At 46.2% G+C, this 16,483-nt stretch overlaps 1 protein-coding gene across 4 annotated transcripts in view; it reads right to left on the reverse strand.

Moving 5' to 3' along the window:
• MASP1 (mannan binding lectin serine peptidase 1) overlaps positions 1 to 16,483 on the reverse strand; it is a 73,134-nt gene that overhangs the window by 20,113 nt on the left and 36,538 nt on the right. For 3 of the 4 annotated variants that reach the window (XM_025376791.1, XM_025376790.1, XM_025376789.1), the window contains 5 exons: positions 13,577 to 13,724; positions 12,033 to 12,151; positions 10,664 to 10,742; positions 4,042 to 4,179; positions 2,003 to 2,077 (listed from right to left, as the gene is read on the reverse strand). In XM_025376791.1, the coding sequence (XP_025232576.1) occupies positions 2,003 to 2,077; positions 4,042 to 4,179; positions 10,664 to 10,742; positions 12,033 to 12,151; positions 13,577 to 13,724 (559 nt within the window). Of the gene's footprint in view, positions 1 to 2,002; positions 2,078 to 4,041; positions 4,180 to 6,909; positions 7,943 to 10,663; positions 10,743 to 12,032; positions 12,152 to 13,576; positions 13,725 to 16,483 lie in introns of those variants that run through there. The other variant, XM_025376792.1, reaches the window with a different exon arrangement.

Consider the following 16,483-nt stretch of genomic DNA (forward strand, 5'->3'; position numbering starts at 1 on the left):
GCATCAGTATTAGTACCTAGGGCCCTGACTCTTTGCCCAGGGCTTCTTCCCCTTCCTGAGGTGGCCACATGGCTTTCCAGCATGGAATCTATCCCTAGCTTTCTTTGGCTCACATAGTCTTTTAGCAAAATGGGGATTAGATCCTCTGGTTTGCTACAGCTCTACCATTCCTCTCTTCTCTGAGGCTTCACTGCCTGGAGTCCTTGGGTGTACTTCTGGGCAAGCCTAATTGAGGTAAGTGGAATCAGCAGAATGGGTGGGATGAACATTCCCTTATTCCACATCCTCATAAATTTTTCTTAGAAATAAAGACCTCTTATGTGAAGTCTTCCTGGTCAGTTCTTACCCCTCCACTCATACACAACCAGGCATTGTTACTTCCTTCTTCTCTGGGATCCCATAGCACCTGTGATGGTCAAAACCTGACTCTCAAATGCTAACACATTCTTCACTTCTTAAGGATGAATAGTAGACAACTCCATAGCCTTCCATTTTAGTGTCTAATCTGATATGTAGAAGCCTCCTGATATGGTTTGGCTATGTCTCAAACTGGCTATGTCCCATTTCTCTCTTGCCTGCCACCATGTAAGATGTGGCTTTCACCTTTGGCCATGATTGTGAGGCCTCTCCAGCCATGCGGAACTGTGAGTCCAATAACCTCTTTTTCTGTATCAATTACCAGTCTTGGGTATGTCTTTATCAGCAGTGTGAGAACAGACTAATATACCTACTGTGTACTGGTATACCTACTTTATACTGTATACTGTAGGGTTACTGAAATGTACCGTTAATATAATATACTACGTCAGTTTACCCAACACTCTCATTCAGCAAAATACAAATATCACCCAATGCTTAACCATATTGCAAATTTCCTGCTGTTTTTGCAAACATGCAGATGGAATTAGACAAGGCACTTAATTTTCAGTATTCCTCAATGCTGTCTTGAGTGATTGCATCATTAAACTACTGTCATTCTTATTTTTTCTTAAAAAAAATTACCATGTTGTGAATATTAAATTTAATTTTTTTGTAGATTATTTGTTTAACCCTAGAGTGTGCATTTTGGGGTTATACTTTTCTAAGTCAACTTGAGTAGCTACAGAGTGTGATTGCAGTGCAAATCACCCATACTATTTATTTATTTATTTATTTATTTTTCAAGACAGAGTCTAGCTCTGGCGCCCAGGCTGGAGTGCAATGGTGCAATCTCGGCTCACGGTAGCCTCTGCCTCCTGGGTTCAACCAATTCTCCTGTCTCAGTCTCCTGAGTAGCTGGGATTACACATGCGCGCCACCACGCCTGGCTAATTTTTTTTTGTATTTTTAGTATAGATGGGGTTCCACCGTGTTGACCAGGCTGGTCTTGAACTCCGGACCTCAGATGATCCACCCGCCTTGGCCTCCCAAAGTGCTGGGATTACAGGCGTGAGCTACCACACCCGGCCTATACTTTTAATGCTAAAGCAAATGTCCCCAAAATCTGTATGCACAGTAACACTTCCTGTCACCACAAAATTTTCTTTCCATTTTAAAGTGGAGTCAGTAAGTAAACCATGGGAAAGGCAGCAGTTGGAAAGGCTTGACCACATTGCTGTTTGGAAGAAAGAATTTCTCACTCTGTCTTATCATGATGTTGTTTGTCTTATCATCTCCTTGATAGCACGGTGAGTGCTTGAGGACAGGGTACCCACTTTTTCAATTTCCCTGGCAGGACAGCAGATGCACGCACAAACTGTGTTCTATGAAAAAGCTTGTGGCAAGGACACAGAGAGGGAACAGGAGGGCTGTCAGAGTGACGGAGCAGGCAGAAAATACAGGCTGGTTTGAGAAGGTGTGAAGCAGGGCTTCTCTGACCCTTAACCTTTTGAAGACGCCTCCCAAAAAGCAACCAAAGCATCACCTCCCCTGTCCCCCATCTCCCTGTTAACAGCCAGAAGACCTGGGGTCCTAGGGCCTTGGATGGAAAACCATGAGGCAAAGGATTTGGAGGGTGAGGTACCTGGAAGGCAGGTGGGCAGGCTTCTCCCCAATACTTTATTCATCCAGACTCCTTGGGCAGAACAGGTATATATACCTGGATTAGTGAAAGAGGTTAGGAGAAAAGGGAGAAAATGGTTGATTTGCAGCACATGGAAAATAGATCTGGGTACTTAATTTCTCTCAAGTGAGTTATTACAAAAGTCCTCCAAATGGTCATCTAGGCTCAGATACGATTGTCTCTGAGCCTAGATGTACTAAGAAGAATGAGGAAGAAAGTGGAGGAATGTGGCAGGTACTCTCTGGGATATAATTCTCCAAAGGGACCAATTAACCTCCAAATGTCTTCAAGTACCCACAGGGGTACCATCCTAGTCCTTCTATCAAACTCCCTTTGCAACCTGAAGGATCTTTCTAAAACGGGAATCTGACCATGTCCTTTCTTAGCTCAGAATCACCAATGGCTGGCTGTCACCCTCAAAAATAAACACCACGCTCTTCAGCATGGTGTCTGTCTAAAGCTCTGGGGAGTCCCATTCCTGCCTGGCTGAGGGCTGCTCCCCTCCCCACCCCACGCTGCCCAGGTCCTGGAAGGCATTTCCCCCTCACTTGTCACAAAGACCTGGGCTTACATGGCTCTTTGTTGCACAGATGCCCTTTCCTTTCTTCTCCATTTGACAGACTCTTTAATAAGCATACATTTGTGACCACCATCTCACTGGAGTTTCAAAATAGCTCTAAGAGCTTCATCACTGTTCCTCCTTTTAAAAATGAGGACTTCGGGCCAGGTGCGGTGGCTCACGCTTGTAATCCCAGCGCTTTGGGAGGCCGAGGTGGGCGGATCACTTGAGGTCAGGAGTTCAAGACCAGCCTGACCAACATGGCAAAAGCCCGTCTCCACTAAAAATACAAAAATTAGCTGGGCATGGTGGCAAGTTGTCATAATCACAGCTACTTGGGAGGCTGAGGCAAGAGAATTGCTTGAACCCAGGAGGTCGAGGTTGCAGTGAGCCGAGATCATGCCACTGCACTCCAGCCTGGGTGACAGAGTGAGACCCTGTCTCAAAAACAAAAACAAAAAACAAAAAACAAAAAAATAAGAAGGAGTTGGAGGCTTAGATGAGTCAAGGGAATGTTCTCAGGGCTTGCATGCCAGAGAGGCAGAGCTGATGGGCCCTCCTTTCTCCCTGAGAGCTCCTTTTCTGCTAGGGACTGTGAGTGCATGTGAGGGGGTGTTGGGCTGCCACAAGGCAGGGAGAGGCAGGTTATGTCTCTAAGCCATTCTCCTCCCAGTTCCTCCCAAACCCCCAGTGTGGCCAAGGGACAGGTTATTGCAAGTCCTTCACCCTCTGGCCAGTGTGCTGCTGCCCAGTCCCTGGGGCAGCCAGGAGTCTCTGCCAGGTGGCATGGATGAGGTCTGGACAGGGACTGCTGTAGCTGTGGCTGTGCTTGAGCTGTGGTCAGGGGATATGCTGGGCTCCCTGGGGAGGCAAAGGATCTGCTCCTCACTCCCCAACCCTGCCTGGACCCCTGTCCGTATCAGCAGAACAGGTCTTTGAAGGAAGGTCCCTTACCTGCTGAATGGGTCTGGCCTGGTGAGATGTTGCCCTCACCCAGAAGCCAAGGCCGAGACTGGGTAAAGCAGTAATACTGGCCATTTTTTGGAAACCTCAACTCAGCCTCAGACCACATGAAGGAGTTTAACTTGGGGTATTCCAGGCTTCCTTTAGGGTCTCGTTTCTTGCCTTAGTTGTGTCAATGTGTGACTCCTTCATGCTCCCACCAACAACACATTAGTAAATCAGTGCTAGATTTAAAGTTAAAAACAAAAAAGCCTGGGTTTTGGTCTCGAGACTGTTTCAGCATCTCCACATGGACACAATAACACAAGCTCATGGAAAGTGAGAACCTGAGGAGATGTGTGAGTGACACGTTTTGCATTATCAGGCTCTGTACACTTACGAGCAGTTCTTCCTTTCAGAGCTGCCTCAGCCTCCAGCCCAACCCTGAGGCCCCGAGAGTGTGAAACGGGAGTGGGGTGGCTCAGCATGGAGGGCTTACCTGTGATATTGTTGAGCATCTTGTAATAGGGCTCCTGGCAGGAGTATCTGATCTCAGACTTGTATGTGGTGAGGTTGTTCCTTGTGGAGAAGGTGACCAGCCCGTGTTCCAGCTCTCCTGGGGCTCTACAGTCTACAACTGAGAGAGAAGAAGTGAGAACCCTCGACTGCCTTTTGCTCATCTTCTTCTGGCTATCTGATGGATCTGTGTCATGCAGATGTACAGGTTGTGCACTGCACACAATTCCAGAAAGCAATATTATAATGCCTCTGAAGGGTGCCCCTGGGATGTGCAGTGTACAACCTGTGAAGCTACCAGTGGTCCTGCTTTCGAGGTCTCTCCCATTCATTATGGTACTACTGTGTGGTCAACTCACCTGGCCAGTGTCAATTTTGGGTAGGAGAAGGTCTCCTGAGGTTTAAACAGACTCCAGCCTCTTACCCACCAGGGCCTCTTTCTTTGACTTCTAGTTTTATTGTACAATCCTCTCTGCCTCTTCTGCCCAAGGATGAAACCCTTGGCTTAGCGAGAAAATTATAGCTGACATAAACCAAATAATCTTTGTTCTTCTAGTCCCAATCCTAGGCTGAGTAATAGCAGCTAATATGCTCACATTGGAGTCTGGCACAAAAAATAAAAAAAAAACCCAGCTCCTGTATGAGTACACAGCCCCACCCTGCTGCCTCCCCAGGCAGCTTGCTTGGCCCTAGAAACCAGGAGGCAGGGTTGGAGGCAGATCAGCTTTCAGCCTTCCCCTGTTCATTTTCTACAATTGTTGATGGCCAGATGTTGGAGCCATAATTCCCAGTACAGGACTTGACTAAAGATGCCTGCTCCTCAGAGGTGGTCTTTGGGGAGCTTTCCAGTCCAGCTCAGTCTTAGGGGAGTTGTCAGCACTGATGGAGCCCAGCGTGAGTCAGCTGAGAGTCAGGGCATCTTCATGGCCACATCAGAGATTCTGGACCCAAATTTGTCAATCTTTTCATTCTTAAGGAAATCCTAATCTTAAGTATAACAGCCTACACCAGAGTTGAAGAATCATAGATGAATCATAGACTGTCACAGCTGGAAAGAAACCTGAAGTAGGCAATCTAGAATGTTCTCTTTATTTTATCTATGAGCCCAGAGAGGAGATTTGACTTGTCTAAGGTCATACAGCAAGTTACTGTCAGAGTGAGAGCAAGATTTGACCTCAAACCCAGTGCTGTTTTAGTAAATGGAACTAGTAGTTCTTAAGGATCTGTTTTCCAGTTAAATGGCCTATTTTAGCTGGCCAATGGTGGATATCAATTGTCAGAATTTCCAGAGCCCTGGTAAAATTTCCAAAGTTCCATGTCCTCCTGAATTTTACCTGGTCATTTTGGGAAACAGTGAGACGTAATTTACCCCTGAGTGCCATTTAGACAGTGTGATTTTGACTTTAGGACTCCAAATTCATCTTTTTGATTAGCTAGAAAGTCCACTCAAAATGTAAATAATTCCAAGTCCCTCCAGGTTGGAGGAAAAGATGAAGGAAGGGAGGAAATACAGGTACTTCTTATCCACAAAGAAGGCAAACCAAGACAACAGGTTTTGTCCTGGCACCCAGCCCAATTACCCTGGACAAATCATCTCCATTTGTTTTGATAACCCAAAAGTAGAGACGCTCTTCCACTTTGTGAGGTAAACGTGTGCAGCTCAACACTAGGATAATGACCAATAATATTTATTATTTAAATACTATAAACAGTTTAAATTCTGCTAAAGCAGATTTTTCCTCCTTTTTTAGAAAATACCATTGACTTGGTACCTAGGTATTGGCGTTACTCATCTCCCTTAACTTTGGTCCAGCAGTTTGTTTTGCCTAAACTAATCTCAAGACCTGACCACCTAGTTTAGGAATTCCAGGGTTGGCCTTAGCGTGGCTAGATGGTGGGGCCCTCGGAGCCTGTTATGTGGCTGATGCTGGCGGAGTGATATTTTCTGGGTGGAGGACCTACTTTCACATCACTTCAGAGAAGTAACTTTGTCCAGTGATACAGCTGGCCCTACAACTGGGTAGAGGGGGTGATAAATAGTGGAACATAGAGGGTCTTGGCAATGTGGAGGGGCACACTTTCTTCCCAAATCCATAGCGGCAGGGAAAAAGCCATGTCTCTCTGGGACACGGAAGTGACTTTCCGTCACAAGAGGCCTTGAGCAGGTCTGTCTGGCACAGTCAGCACACACTAGACCCTGCTTCCGCCGTTGGCCTATGCTCTTTGCTTTAGGAAGGGTGTTATCCTTTTCTGTAAAGTCCTGTCTGGCCAGTTCTGCACTCCGGAATCAAAACACCCTTCTCTTTCCCCTTGCCTTGGCGGTACCGCCCAACACCCTATCTCCACGGTAATTCCTCGCTGCCACTTATTTTCCTTCAGACACACCTTGCTTGACCTGCAGATCCAAGTGTGCTTTGCTGTATTGGGGGGCTTCCTAGAGAACGATGTGCAATCAGATGATCCTGGCACTCAGGCTTGGGGTTTTGGGCTCTAGCCCCTTCCTTGGCCTCATCTTCTTTCCTCTCCTCGGTGTACCCACCCTCCAAACACCAGCTCCTTCAGTGTGCTCCCCTGCTGCCTCCGGCTCCCAGGCCTTGCTGGTGCCATCCCTGTTGCCCGGGGCACCCTATGTTCATGCTCTGGCCACCCTGGAGTCTTGATGAAACACCGCTTCTTCTTGAAAGCCTTTCTAATTCTAACTGGACAGGGCTGCTTCCTTGTTTCTTTGATGGGATGTATCTGATGTTGTCTGCATCAAAGCTATTACAATTATTTGGGTACATATCAAATCTTCCTCTTAAATTCTGATTCCCTGTATGGCACTGAGTAAGATTGCTGTTAATACTTTGTGGGTTTAAAGACATTTATTCAACGGACACTTGTCTTTAGTAGCCAGCCCATCTCTTCTTTCAGTGGTGTCTCTAGCCGAGAATGGCACCTCGGTCTCCAGACTGCCCAGGGTTCTCCCCTCACCGCACAGCCATTTAATCACCAAATAGATCGGGCAGTCCATTTAATGCAAAGTTTCTCTGACATGTGTACCCAGATCTTCAGATGGAAGCAGAGATTCCAGCTGCCACTCCCCAGCCCTTTCTCTGTCACTGTTTAGGACCTGTGATGTCCCATGGCACAGAGCTGGGGCTACTGCTTTCGGGTGTGATACCTATCTTTTTAAAATTTTTAATCAGCGAATTTTAAGAAACATAGGACTTGTAAGCCCCAGAAGACAGAACTTCTAATGATGACATTTCAGCCCCATGCTATGTAGGGGTAGAAGGGATACTTTTGTGAATGAGAAAACATTCAGATTCTCAAAAATCCACACTCTGTGAGTTATTATTTGCTTTACCTACTCATGGTGGTTAAGAAAGCAGCAACAGGTAACACCTCCGGATTCATAAAGTCACAGGCAGTCTGGCTCATTTAAACTTGACATGTAGAATGGATTAGAAACCACTTTGATCTGGTCAGCCTGAGGCCACATGATTATATATTCAATCTTATGTCTCTAAGACCAAGGGCATTTTTTCTTTTCCTTTGAGAAGAGCACAGTCCACTCAGAGGTGCTAAAATAAATCCCACATTTTTTTTTTCATTATTTTCAGGAGTAGTGTTTGAATGATGGGTGAACCCTCAAGTGGCAAATTTGTTTTCACACACGTAGCAGCTTCAACTGCTGAGCTCATGTTGCCTTGTTCAGCACCCATTCTAATCCACACTGAAAGGGGCACGGGAGTGTTGTTGGGTGGGGAGGGGTGGTGCAGCTCTGGGCCCCGGGGGTCTTGGGAGTGATCCATTTCTGGATGTCTGCATTGTGTGGGGTCTCGTCATTCACTCTGTCACTTGCTCTGACTTGAGTTCGCTCTCCAGATCGATTTCGTGTTCTGCCACTATGGTGAAGATCAAAGAGGGATCAAGAGGTACAGAGGAAGGAAGCAGAGAAAGGAAGAGAAAGAGAGAGAGAGAGAAATTAGCAAGCAAAGCAGAAACAGTTTATGCAGGAAATACAGAAATCACTTCACCAGAATTGATTAAGAATGCATAGTTTAGGTACAGCCAGTGCGAAGAACAGTTTGGGATTGTGGAATCTGTATCATTCTGAGAATTTGCAGAGTCATACATCCTGGCTCATGAGGATTATAAAATTCTGCCCTGGAGGGCGCGTTGCCTGAATCTGGTCCAAACCCTGACTTGACGGCATTCAGAGTAGAACAGGGCTTGTCCAGGGGCCACCACAGCAAGGTGGAGGCCAGAACAACAACCCGTAATTCCCAGCTTCTTTTCGAGTGCACGTTTCTTTACCACACAGTGCACACCCCTTGTCTGTTTCCAGCCCTGTACTCCATAATCCCTGGGGACTCTCAACTCCTCAGTCCTGTCCTTGCCTCTCCCCTAGGACCTAGCACAGTGTCTGGTACAGAGAGATGCTCAATAAATACCTACTGAGTAAGCAAAGATGCTGGGTATGCCTGAATGGGAATTCTGATAGTCTTAAGCCAGCCTATTTTGGGAGAATAGGGCCATATGATGGAAACAGTTCCTCTTTACTACAAAATGAGAGGGTGTTCTGTTGTACGCTAATGTAAGTCAGGGAAAAATATTAGTCAGGGAAAAAATATTAATGCTTCCTACTTTCCAAAAATATGAATGAGAGAAACAAAACCACTTCCTAGTGAGGGGATTGGGTTGGGGCGGGAGATGTTCGTTGATCTTTTGCACGTTTCTGGCCCTCCATGGGTATGGTATGTATATTAACCCAGCTAATCCCCAAAGCAATCTTGAGGGCAGGAAACTGAGGCCAAAGAGTCTGAATACACTGATTAGGGACACTCAGCTGGTAGAGTCTGCATTTGAATCTAGAACTTCCTAATTCCAAAGCCTGATTCTATCCAAAACACATCATATCCTCCTTTACCTTATCCTTCTACATGGCCCTTGCTTTGTTCTGCAGAGTGCTTTGCTTAGAACCTAGTCACAGCACTGTGCCTCGAGCCTGGCATTGAAGGAGGTGGTGACTGTGGCCACCAGCACTTGAGTTCCTCCATGCCTGGACCTTGTCTTTTCCATCTGACTTCCCTATGGAACTCTGCACAGGCATCCAGTCAACATTTTTTGAAACATGTTGTTAAAGTCATAAAATGCCCCCTCCTTCCCCACGCTAGGCTCTGACCCCAGCCACATCATAGGAAAAGGAAAAATTTCATCATATGAAAAGGAAAAGAACAAGCATATTTTACTTCAAAGTTCTTCCTGGGATTTGCCTTAAGGGAATGTCCCCCTTGGGACAATGGGAGGAGATATGTCTGCGTACTGAATCAAGGCCATGTAGGACAAAGGGACGAGGATAGCGCTCCAGTTTGCATGAAAAGTCATGAAAAGAAGATGGGTGGGACCAACTCCAATCTGTTTTTTTTTTTTTTTTTTTTTTTTGACAGAGTCTTGCTCTGCCACCCAGGTTGGAGTGCAGTGGCACAATCTCGGCTCACTGCTATCTCCGTCTCCTGGGTTCCAGCAATTCTCCTGCCTCAGCCTCCCGAGTAGCTGGGATTACAGGTGTGCACCGCCATGCCTGGATAATTTTTGTATTTTCAGTAGAGACTGAGTTTCACCATGTTGGCCAGGCTGGTCTTGAACTCTGGAACTCAAGTGATCCACCTGCCTCTGCCTCCCAAAGTGCTGGGATTACAGGTGTGAGCCACCACGTCAGGCTCTAATTCTTGACCTCACCTCTCCATCGTAAAGCAAATTCTTCCTTCTCTCTCCCTTCCTTCCCTGACTATTTCTGTCACTGTGCCTCCTCTCAACAATGCTGGCCATAGATAAGTTTCTAAAACTGTGGTCCTTATAAGTCTTTTATTGAAATCACCTGGGTGTTGAGAGGTGGTCGCAGAGGGTGGTGGTGAGGTGAAGTGGTTGGAAGCTTGTATTTTTACAAAGCTCAGTAGATGATTTATATAGACTATATCATTTTAAAACTATTGGCACATCTTCTAAAATATAAAGCTAGTCCAAACTCCTTATTTTATAGTTGAGGCGAAGGATCTTATTCACAATCACAGAGTTGGTTAGGGGCAGAGCCAAGGCAAGATCTTACTCTGGGTCCCAGGAGCCAGTGAAGAGCTGTATCGTTTGCTTCATGCAGGCCAACTGTGCTGACCCCACAGCCCTTCCTATACAGCCCTAAATCATGAGCTGTCTCAGAAGATGTAGGGGATATGGCTGATGGCCACGTGAAGACTAGCAAGGTCACTCAGCTCTGGGCACCAGCACCAAACTAGTTTCCTGAATTAGCAATTGCCAAAGCTGGTTTCAAGCCTGGACACATGTTATTCCTTTAGTAAGCTAGGCAACCCACCTATGGACTGAAGTAAAATTGGTGTTTAACAAAGTACTGGGCCCACAAGTTTCTTTTGGGATCCAAACGTCTTATTGCCAAAAGGGGCATTGATATTCTTTTTTCCCCCAACCCTTGTGTGTCTGTTAAATTTCTGCTCCCATCCCCTTCAGAGTGCTCCTGCCACACTTTCACCCTTGCATGCTCCGCTCGGATCCCGCCAGTGTGGGGGAGCTCAGTATCTTTATAACAACCCATTAGGCTTTCTTACTTTTGCAGGTGGGAATCTTGTTACTCCATGTCCCGTCCTTCAGACACTCAATCTGGAATGTGTCCATCTCCACATTATCCTGGGAAGAGACAGGAAGAAGGGAGTGGGAAGAAGGAGGCAGGGGTGGTGTTAGGGTTTTTTTCCTAGCAAAACCAACTCAAGTTCCACACATGTCTGTCCTCGACTGAGATTTTCCACCCATGGGCCTCCAAAGGCAAGCTTGAAGGTAGGGGAAAGATACACGCTGAATTCATATTCCCTTTTCATATTCTGGAGAGGGGCAAGGGCTGTGTGGAAGAAGGGGTTTGGGCAACTATCTCTGAAGGGAAGACTGTAAGCATTGACTCCTTTTTCAGAGCAGTGCTTCTCAAACCAGGGCAAGCAGTCAGCATCTCCTAGAGGGCTTGTTAAAACACAGGTGGCCGGGCTTCTCCCCCAGAGTTTCTGATTCAGTGGGGCTGGCTTACCCAAGCATTTGCATTTCTAACAAGTTCCCAGTGATGCTGAGACTGAGGACCCCTCTTTGAGAATCATTCCTTGGAAGCAGTGGTCCTTTAGCTTGGCTGCACCAATCACTGGTCCCCGTCCCAAAAAGTCTGCTTTAACTGATCTCAGGTGAGAGCTGGGAGATGATTTTTTTTTTAAGCTAACAATGTGATTCCTAGAACTACAGCTTCAGGGGGTGGGAGAGTAAGGGGAACCCATCTGTTCCTTTTTTTATTTTTTGAGACAGAGTTTTGCTCTTGTCACCCAGGCTGAAGTGCAATGGCACAATCTCGGCTCACTGCTACCTCCGCCTCTCAGATTCAAGCGATTCTCCTGCCTCAGCCTCCCGAGTAGCTGGGATTACAGGCTCCCGTCACCACACCCGGCTATTTTTTTATTATTTAGTAGTGATAGGGTTTCACCATATTGGCCAGACTGGTCCTGAGATCAGGTGATCAACCCACCTGGGCCTCCCAAAGTGCTGGGATTACAGGCGTGAGCCACTGCACTTGGCCCCATCTGCTACTTTTAAACCGTCTACTTCCTTTCCTGGTATCCCACTCCACTCTCCTCTATAAGCCGATGAACTTTGTCACAGTTCTCAGCCTTGATTATAGAGCTGTATGGATGCATATTTTTAAAATTCAAACCAGCTCATGCTCTGATTAAAAAATAAAACAAATTTTTGTGCCACTTTCAGAGTGTGAGACCGCCTGGGACACATGCTTTGGAATTTCTGGAGCATTTGAGAAGTTGATGGGCAGCTAGGAAATTCTGTGCTGGAACTATGACAAGTGCTGGCAGCCCATCTGCCCTGGGGAGGTGCAGGTTCGGAGAGTTTCTGTGGCCTGCTCACTACCCTTTCCCAGGCAGGGCTCTGCACCTTCAGCACTTTGTAGCCTGTGTCACAGCTGATGAGCACTTGGTCTTTGAAGGAATACTTGGCTTGGGAGGGCTCGATTTTCCCATGGACAGGAGGTTGTAGCTCTGGGCACTCATTTCCTGGTGGGGAGCAAATGAAAGAACAGCAGGTGAGAAAATGAGAATTCTGACCTTAAAGGGCCAGTCCCTAGAAAGCAAGGCCTGATGAAGGTGAATAAAACATGGAACTGGGTATTGGAGGCATGGATCTTCCGGGCCCTTCAAGAGACTAATTCTGGAGCCATGAATAGGGCAGTTTCCAACTTGGACCACCACGTCCTTACTTGTGGAATGAAATGGTCGACCAGATGATTTCAGTAAAACTCAGGATTGGGAGGAATGTTAAATGTCATTAAATCCAATCCTTGTCTGATGCTTCTCTTACAACATCCTCCGCAGTAGACACCAAACATACTGCTCAGCTAGGAGCCCCACCAGGTCCAAACCTGCATCTCTCCTCCCTCAGCCACTACCAGCATCCTTCCTCCCTCAGCCACCACCCCTGGGAGGGCTAAGCATGGCAGCTCAGGGACACAGTGACAGGGAGCTTAACGCCTCCCTAACCTGTACCTTTCAGGCTCAGACTCTGCTGATTACATGAACATTATTGTCCTTCTTAGCTGAAATTTGCGCCCCTGTAATTTTTACTCATTTGTCCTCTCAGGCCACCGAGGATGACCCAAATTGCTCTTTTTTCCCAAGGCCCTTCTTCAAAGCATCAGAAAGGCTGTGATCATATGCCTCTGAGTCCTCTCCTCGAAAAGCTAAATCTGACAGGCTCTTCAGGCCTGGGCCTATCCCTGACACTTTTTCTAAGACAAACTCTCCTTTGTTAAGATCCTGTCTGCTCTCCCCCATCTGGGCAGTGTATGTGATAATGTAGGCAGGGCCAGAGTTTTAGTCTATGAACTGGATTAGTCATGCCCAGCTGTGATCTTTTGTCACTGATGTTCACCCTCTCCTTCCTTGAGTTCCTACAGACCAGTTACTGCAGGTTGAATGGCTTGATCAAGGTTTGGGCCAGGACTGACTGACTTGAGGGACGGGGGCATAAGATCCATGGGCTTTGCCGATGGGGGACCCAGAAGGAGGCAAAGCACCATAGTGAAACATTCTGGGCTACAGGCCCATATCCAAATTCTAACCCTAGACTTGGAGAAGGCTGGAGCTGAAAAGGCCCTCCTCCCCAAGTCTACTGAATCACTGTGTGAGGTGTAGAGTTCAGGAAACAAGATTTCTTTTTCTTTAATCTCTCTATGTGATACTGAGGTACATGTTTTGAAAACCACCTGTCTAGTCCACCCAACATTATTGCTGCCCTTGCCCCCATTTTATAGATGGAAAACTGAGTCAGGAAAGAGCACGTGCCTTGATCCCCAGCTGCTCGATTGGGAGTCCCATCAGGTCCCGAGAGGAGACCCAAGCCTGCACCCCTCCTCCCTTAGCCACTGCTTCTGCAAGGGCTAAGCACAGCGGCTCAGTGTCACCTGGGAGGGAAGAGGTTACCTGCAGCCCTGTATGAGAGCCTCCAGCCCCGGTTCTCTCCCGAGTTGTCACTATGGAACAGGATCAGGACACTGTGGCTCTGGGTGTTGATGGGTTCTGGGGCTTTCTCTCCACAGAAAGGCCCCAGAACTTTTGGACCAACTTTGATCTGCAAAATATGAGAGAGAGAAAGAGAGGGTACCATCTGAGCAGCCAACATGGCCTCTGCAGGTAATACCTCTCCACTGCACTCTGGGTTTTCTGGAAGCTTCCATATGAACCCTTGATATTCACTTAGGTTTTTAATGAGCCGTACCATTCACCAAATGGTTTCATCTTCATTCTCTCTTTTATAATTTACAATGACTCTTGAGGTGGACAAGGCAGGTTAATAATCCTCTACTTAACTATTTATAATAGCAAAGGTATACAACCAAATCAAATGCCCATCAGTGATAGACTGGCATTGATGTGGCATATATACACTGTGGAATACTATGCAGCCATACAAAAGGATTAATTCCTGTTCTTTGCAGAGACATGGATGAAGCTGGAAGTCATCATTCTCAGCAAACTAACACAGGAAAAGAAAACCAAACACCACATATTCTCACTCATAAGTGGGAGTTGAACAATGAGAACACATGGACACAGGGAGGGGAACATCACACACTGGGGCCTGTCAGAGGGTGGCGGGGCAAGGGGAGGGAGTAAATTAGGACAAGTACCTAATGCATGTGGGGCTTAAAACCTAGGTGCCACATTGATGGGTGCAGCAAACCACCATGGCACATGTATACCTATGTAACAAACCTGCACGTTCTGCATGTGTATCCCAGTACTTAAATTGAAAAAAAATCTTCTGCTTAAAGATGAACATATTGTGGCTCAGAGAAGGGCAGAGTGCTGTCTGGTGCATAAAGCAGAGACGATCTCTGCTGTCAAAAAACCTGCAGTCTAGTTGGGGGAGACTAACAACAAATAATAAACAAAATAATTATAGGGCGTCATAAGGGTAATAAAAATAATCAGGATGATATGCATATATAATAGAAATATATGCTATATGTTTATAATTGATGTAGTAAAATCTGTGTAACCTATAGAAGTAATCATTCCTATAATGGTAATATAATAGACAATAACTTTAATTAGGTGATCAAGGCAAGGGCTTTCCCTTAGGTAGCATTGAGAATCTGAGATACATAGGATGAGTATGAGCTTATTTGAAGAGAAGGGAAGAACACTTTCTAGGGAGAGAAAACTGCATATGTAAAGATCAAGGCCAAGGGTGGTAAAGAGCTTGCCTCGTGTTAGGAATAGGCAGGAAGCCAGGCCGGCTGGGCAGTGGGAGTGCCATGGCATGAGGTTGGACAACAGACAAAGGCCAAGTTGTGCTGAGAAATTCAGGTTTAATTTAAAGTGCAAACTCAATCGAATCTAGCTTTTATAAAGATCACCCTCAATGCTATGGGAGAATAGATTGTGTAGGGCAAGAGTGGAAACAAAAAACAAAAAACAAAAAACAGAAAACAAAAAAAAAAAAACCTGTTGGGAAGTTTTGCAGCTGAGCAGAAGGGAGGTGATGAGTTTGCAGTAGGTTGGGGGCAGTAGGGAAGAGAAGGCAATAGGCTCTATTATCTGATCCAGATTCCCCACCATTCATTTCTGGTTCTTTTCTATGTCTTTAATGCACTTTTCTCCCATCTTTGAGGGCCATGACTCGTTACCAATCATTTGGTGACCTCTACAATCCCAAGTGACATCTTTGTCCTGTCCTTATTGAGGAGAGGGGGAAACAAATGAAGCCCCAAGAGGTTGCATGCTTGGATAAGGCTCCCATGTGTAGCTCCTGAGACACTATGGCAGGCAGAATTCTAGATTGAAGGTTCACCTTCACCCCTGGAGTTACTTTGTGGTGATGTTATGTTAAATGGCAAAAGGGATTTTGCAGGTGTGTTAAAGTTATTCATTAGTTGACCTAAAATGAGGGACATTATCTGGGTGGGCTTAACCCAATCACACGAGCCCATTCCACAGTTTCCTTCTGCTGGTAGCAGCAGCAGAAGTCAGGGAGATTTGAAGTGTGACAGGAATTTGATGGAAGGGACTCTCTGTGATGGCAGGGACCAATCTGAAAGTATCTAAGCACAACTTCTAGAGCTGAGAGCCACCACTGGCTGACAGCCAGGAAGAAGAAGGGAATTTTAGTCTTACATCTGCAAGGAACTGAATTCTGCCAAGAACTTAAATGATCTTGGAAGTTGATTCCTCTCCAGAGTCTTTAGATAAGAGCTCCATCAGCTGACACCTTGATTTCAGTTTCATGAGACCCTGAACAAAGAATCCCATTGTGCTCACTGGGACTTCTGACCGACACAATGCTGGGGGTAAGAAATTGGCATTGTTTTAAGCTGTTATGTTTGTGGCACTTTGCTAACACAGCAAAATAGAAAACCCGTGGCCTGTGCTTCCTGCTGTCACCCTCCAGCCAAGCTGCCTCTTAGCCTCTGTATCCAAGTAGGGGACAGGCCAGGCTCTAAGTTCTAGAGTTTTCTTTTGTGTCCTCTCAGGCTTCTCTGCCTCTCTCACTGTTGACAGCTTTCTCCTGGGCGGTCTCGTTTTCTGGCTCTTTCTGACCTCTTTTGTGGGTTCCTCTTCCTCCATCTAGGTCTCATAATCTATTGTGTTCTGGCTTCCTTTTTTTTTCTTTTCTAGGACGTCCCATTTCCACAGTTTAAATCAGCACCTCTTTAAACATTTAACAGCACCCATCTTTATCACCAGCTCAGTGTCTCTTCTGAGCTAGACCTTAATATTCAGCTCTACTTGGATGTTTTGGCTGTTCACTCTATAAGAATTGCTGGTTTTACTTTCCACACATCTCAAAAATATCTCCCCATTATCCCAGCCATGGCTCAAATTCTT

This window comes from Theropithecus gelada, chromosome 2, assembly GCF_003255815.1.
Source record: "Theropithecus gelada isolate Dixy chromosome 2, Tgel_1.0, whole genome shotgun sequence".
Classification (NCBI taxonomy): domain Eukaryota; kingdom Metazoa; phylum Chordata; class Mammalia; order Primates; family Cercopithecidae; genus Theropithecus; species Theropithecus gelada.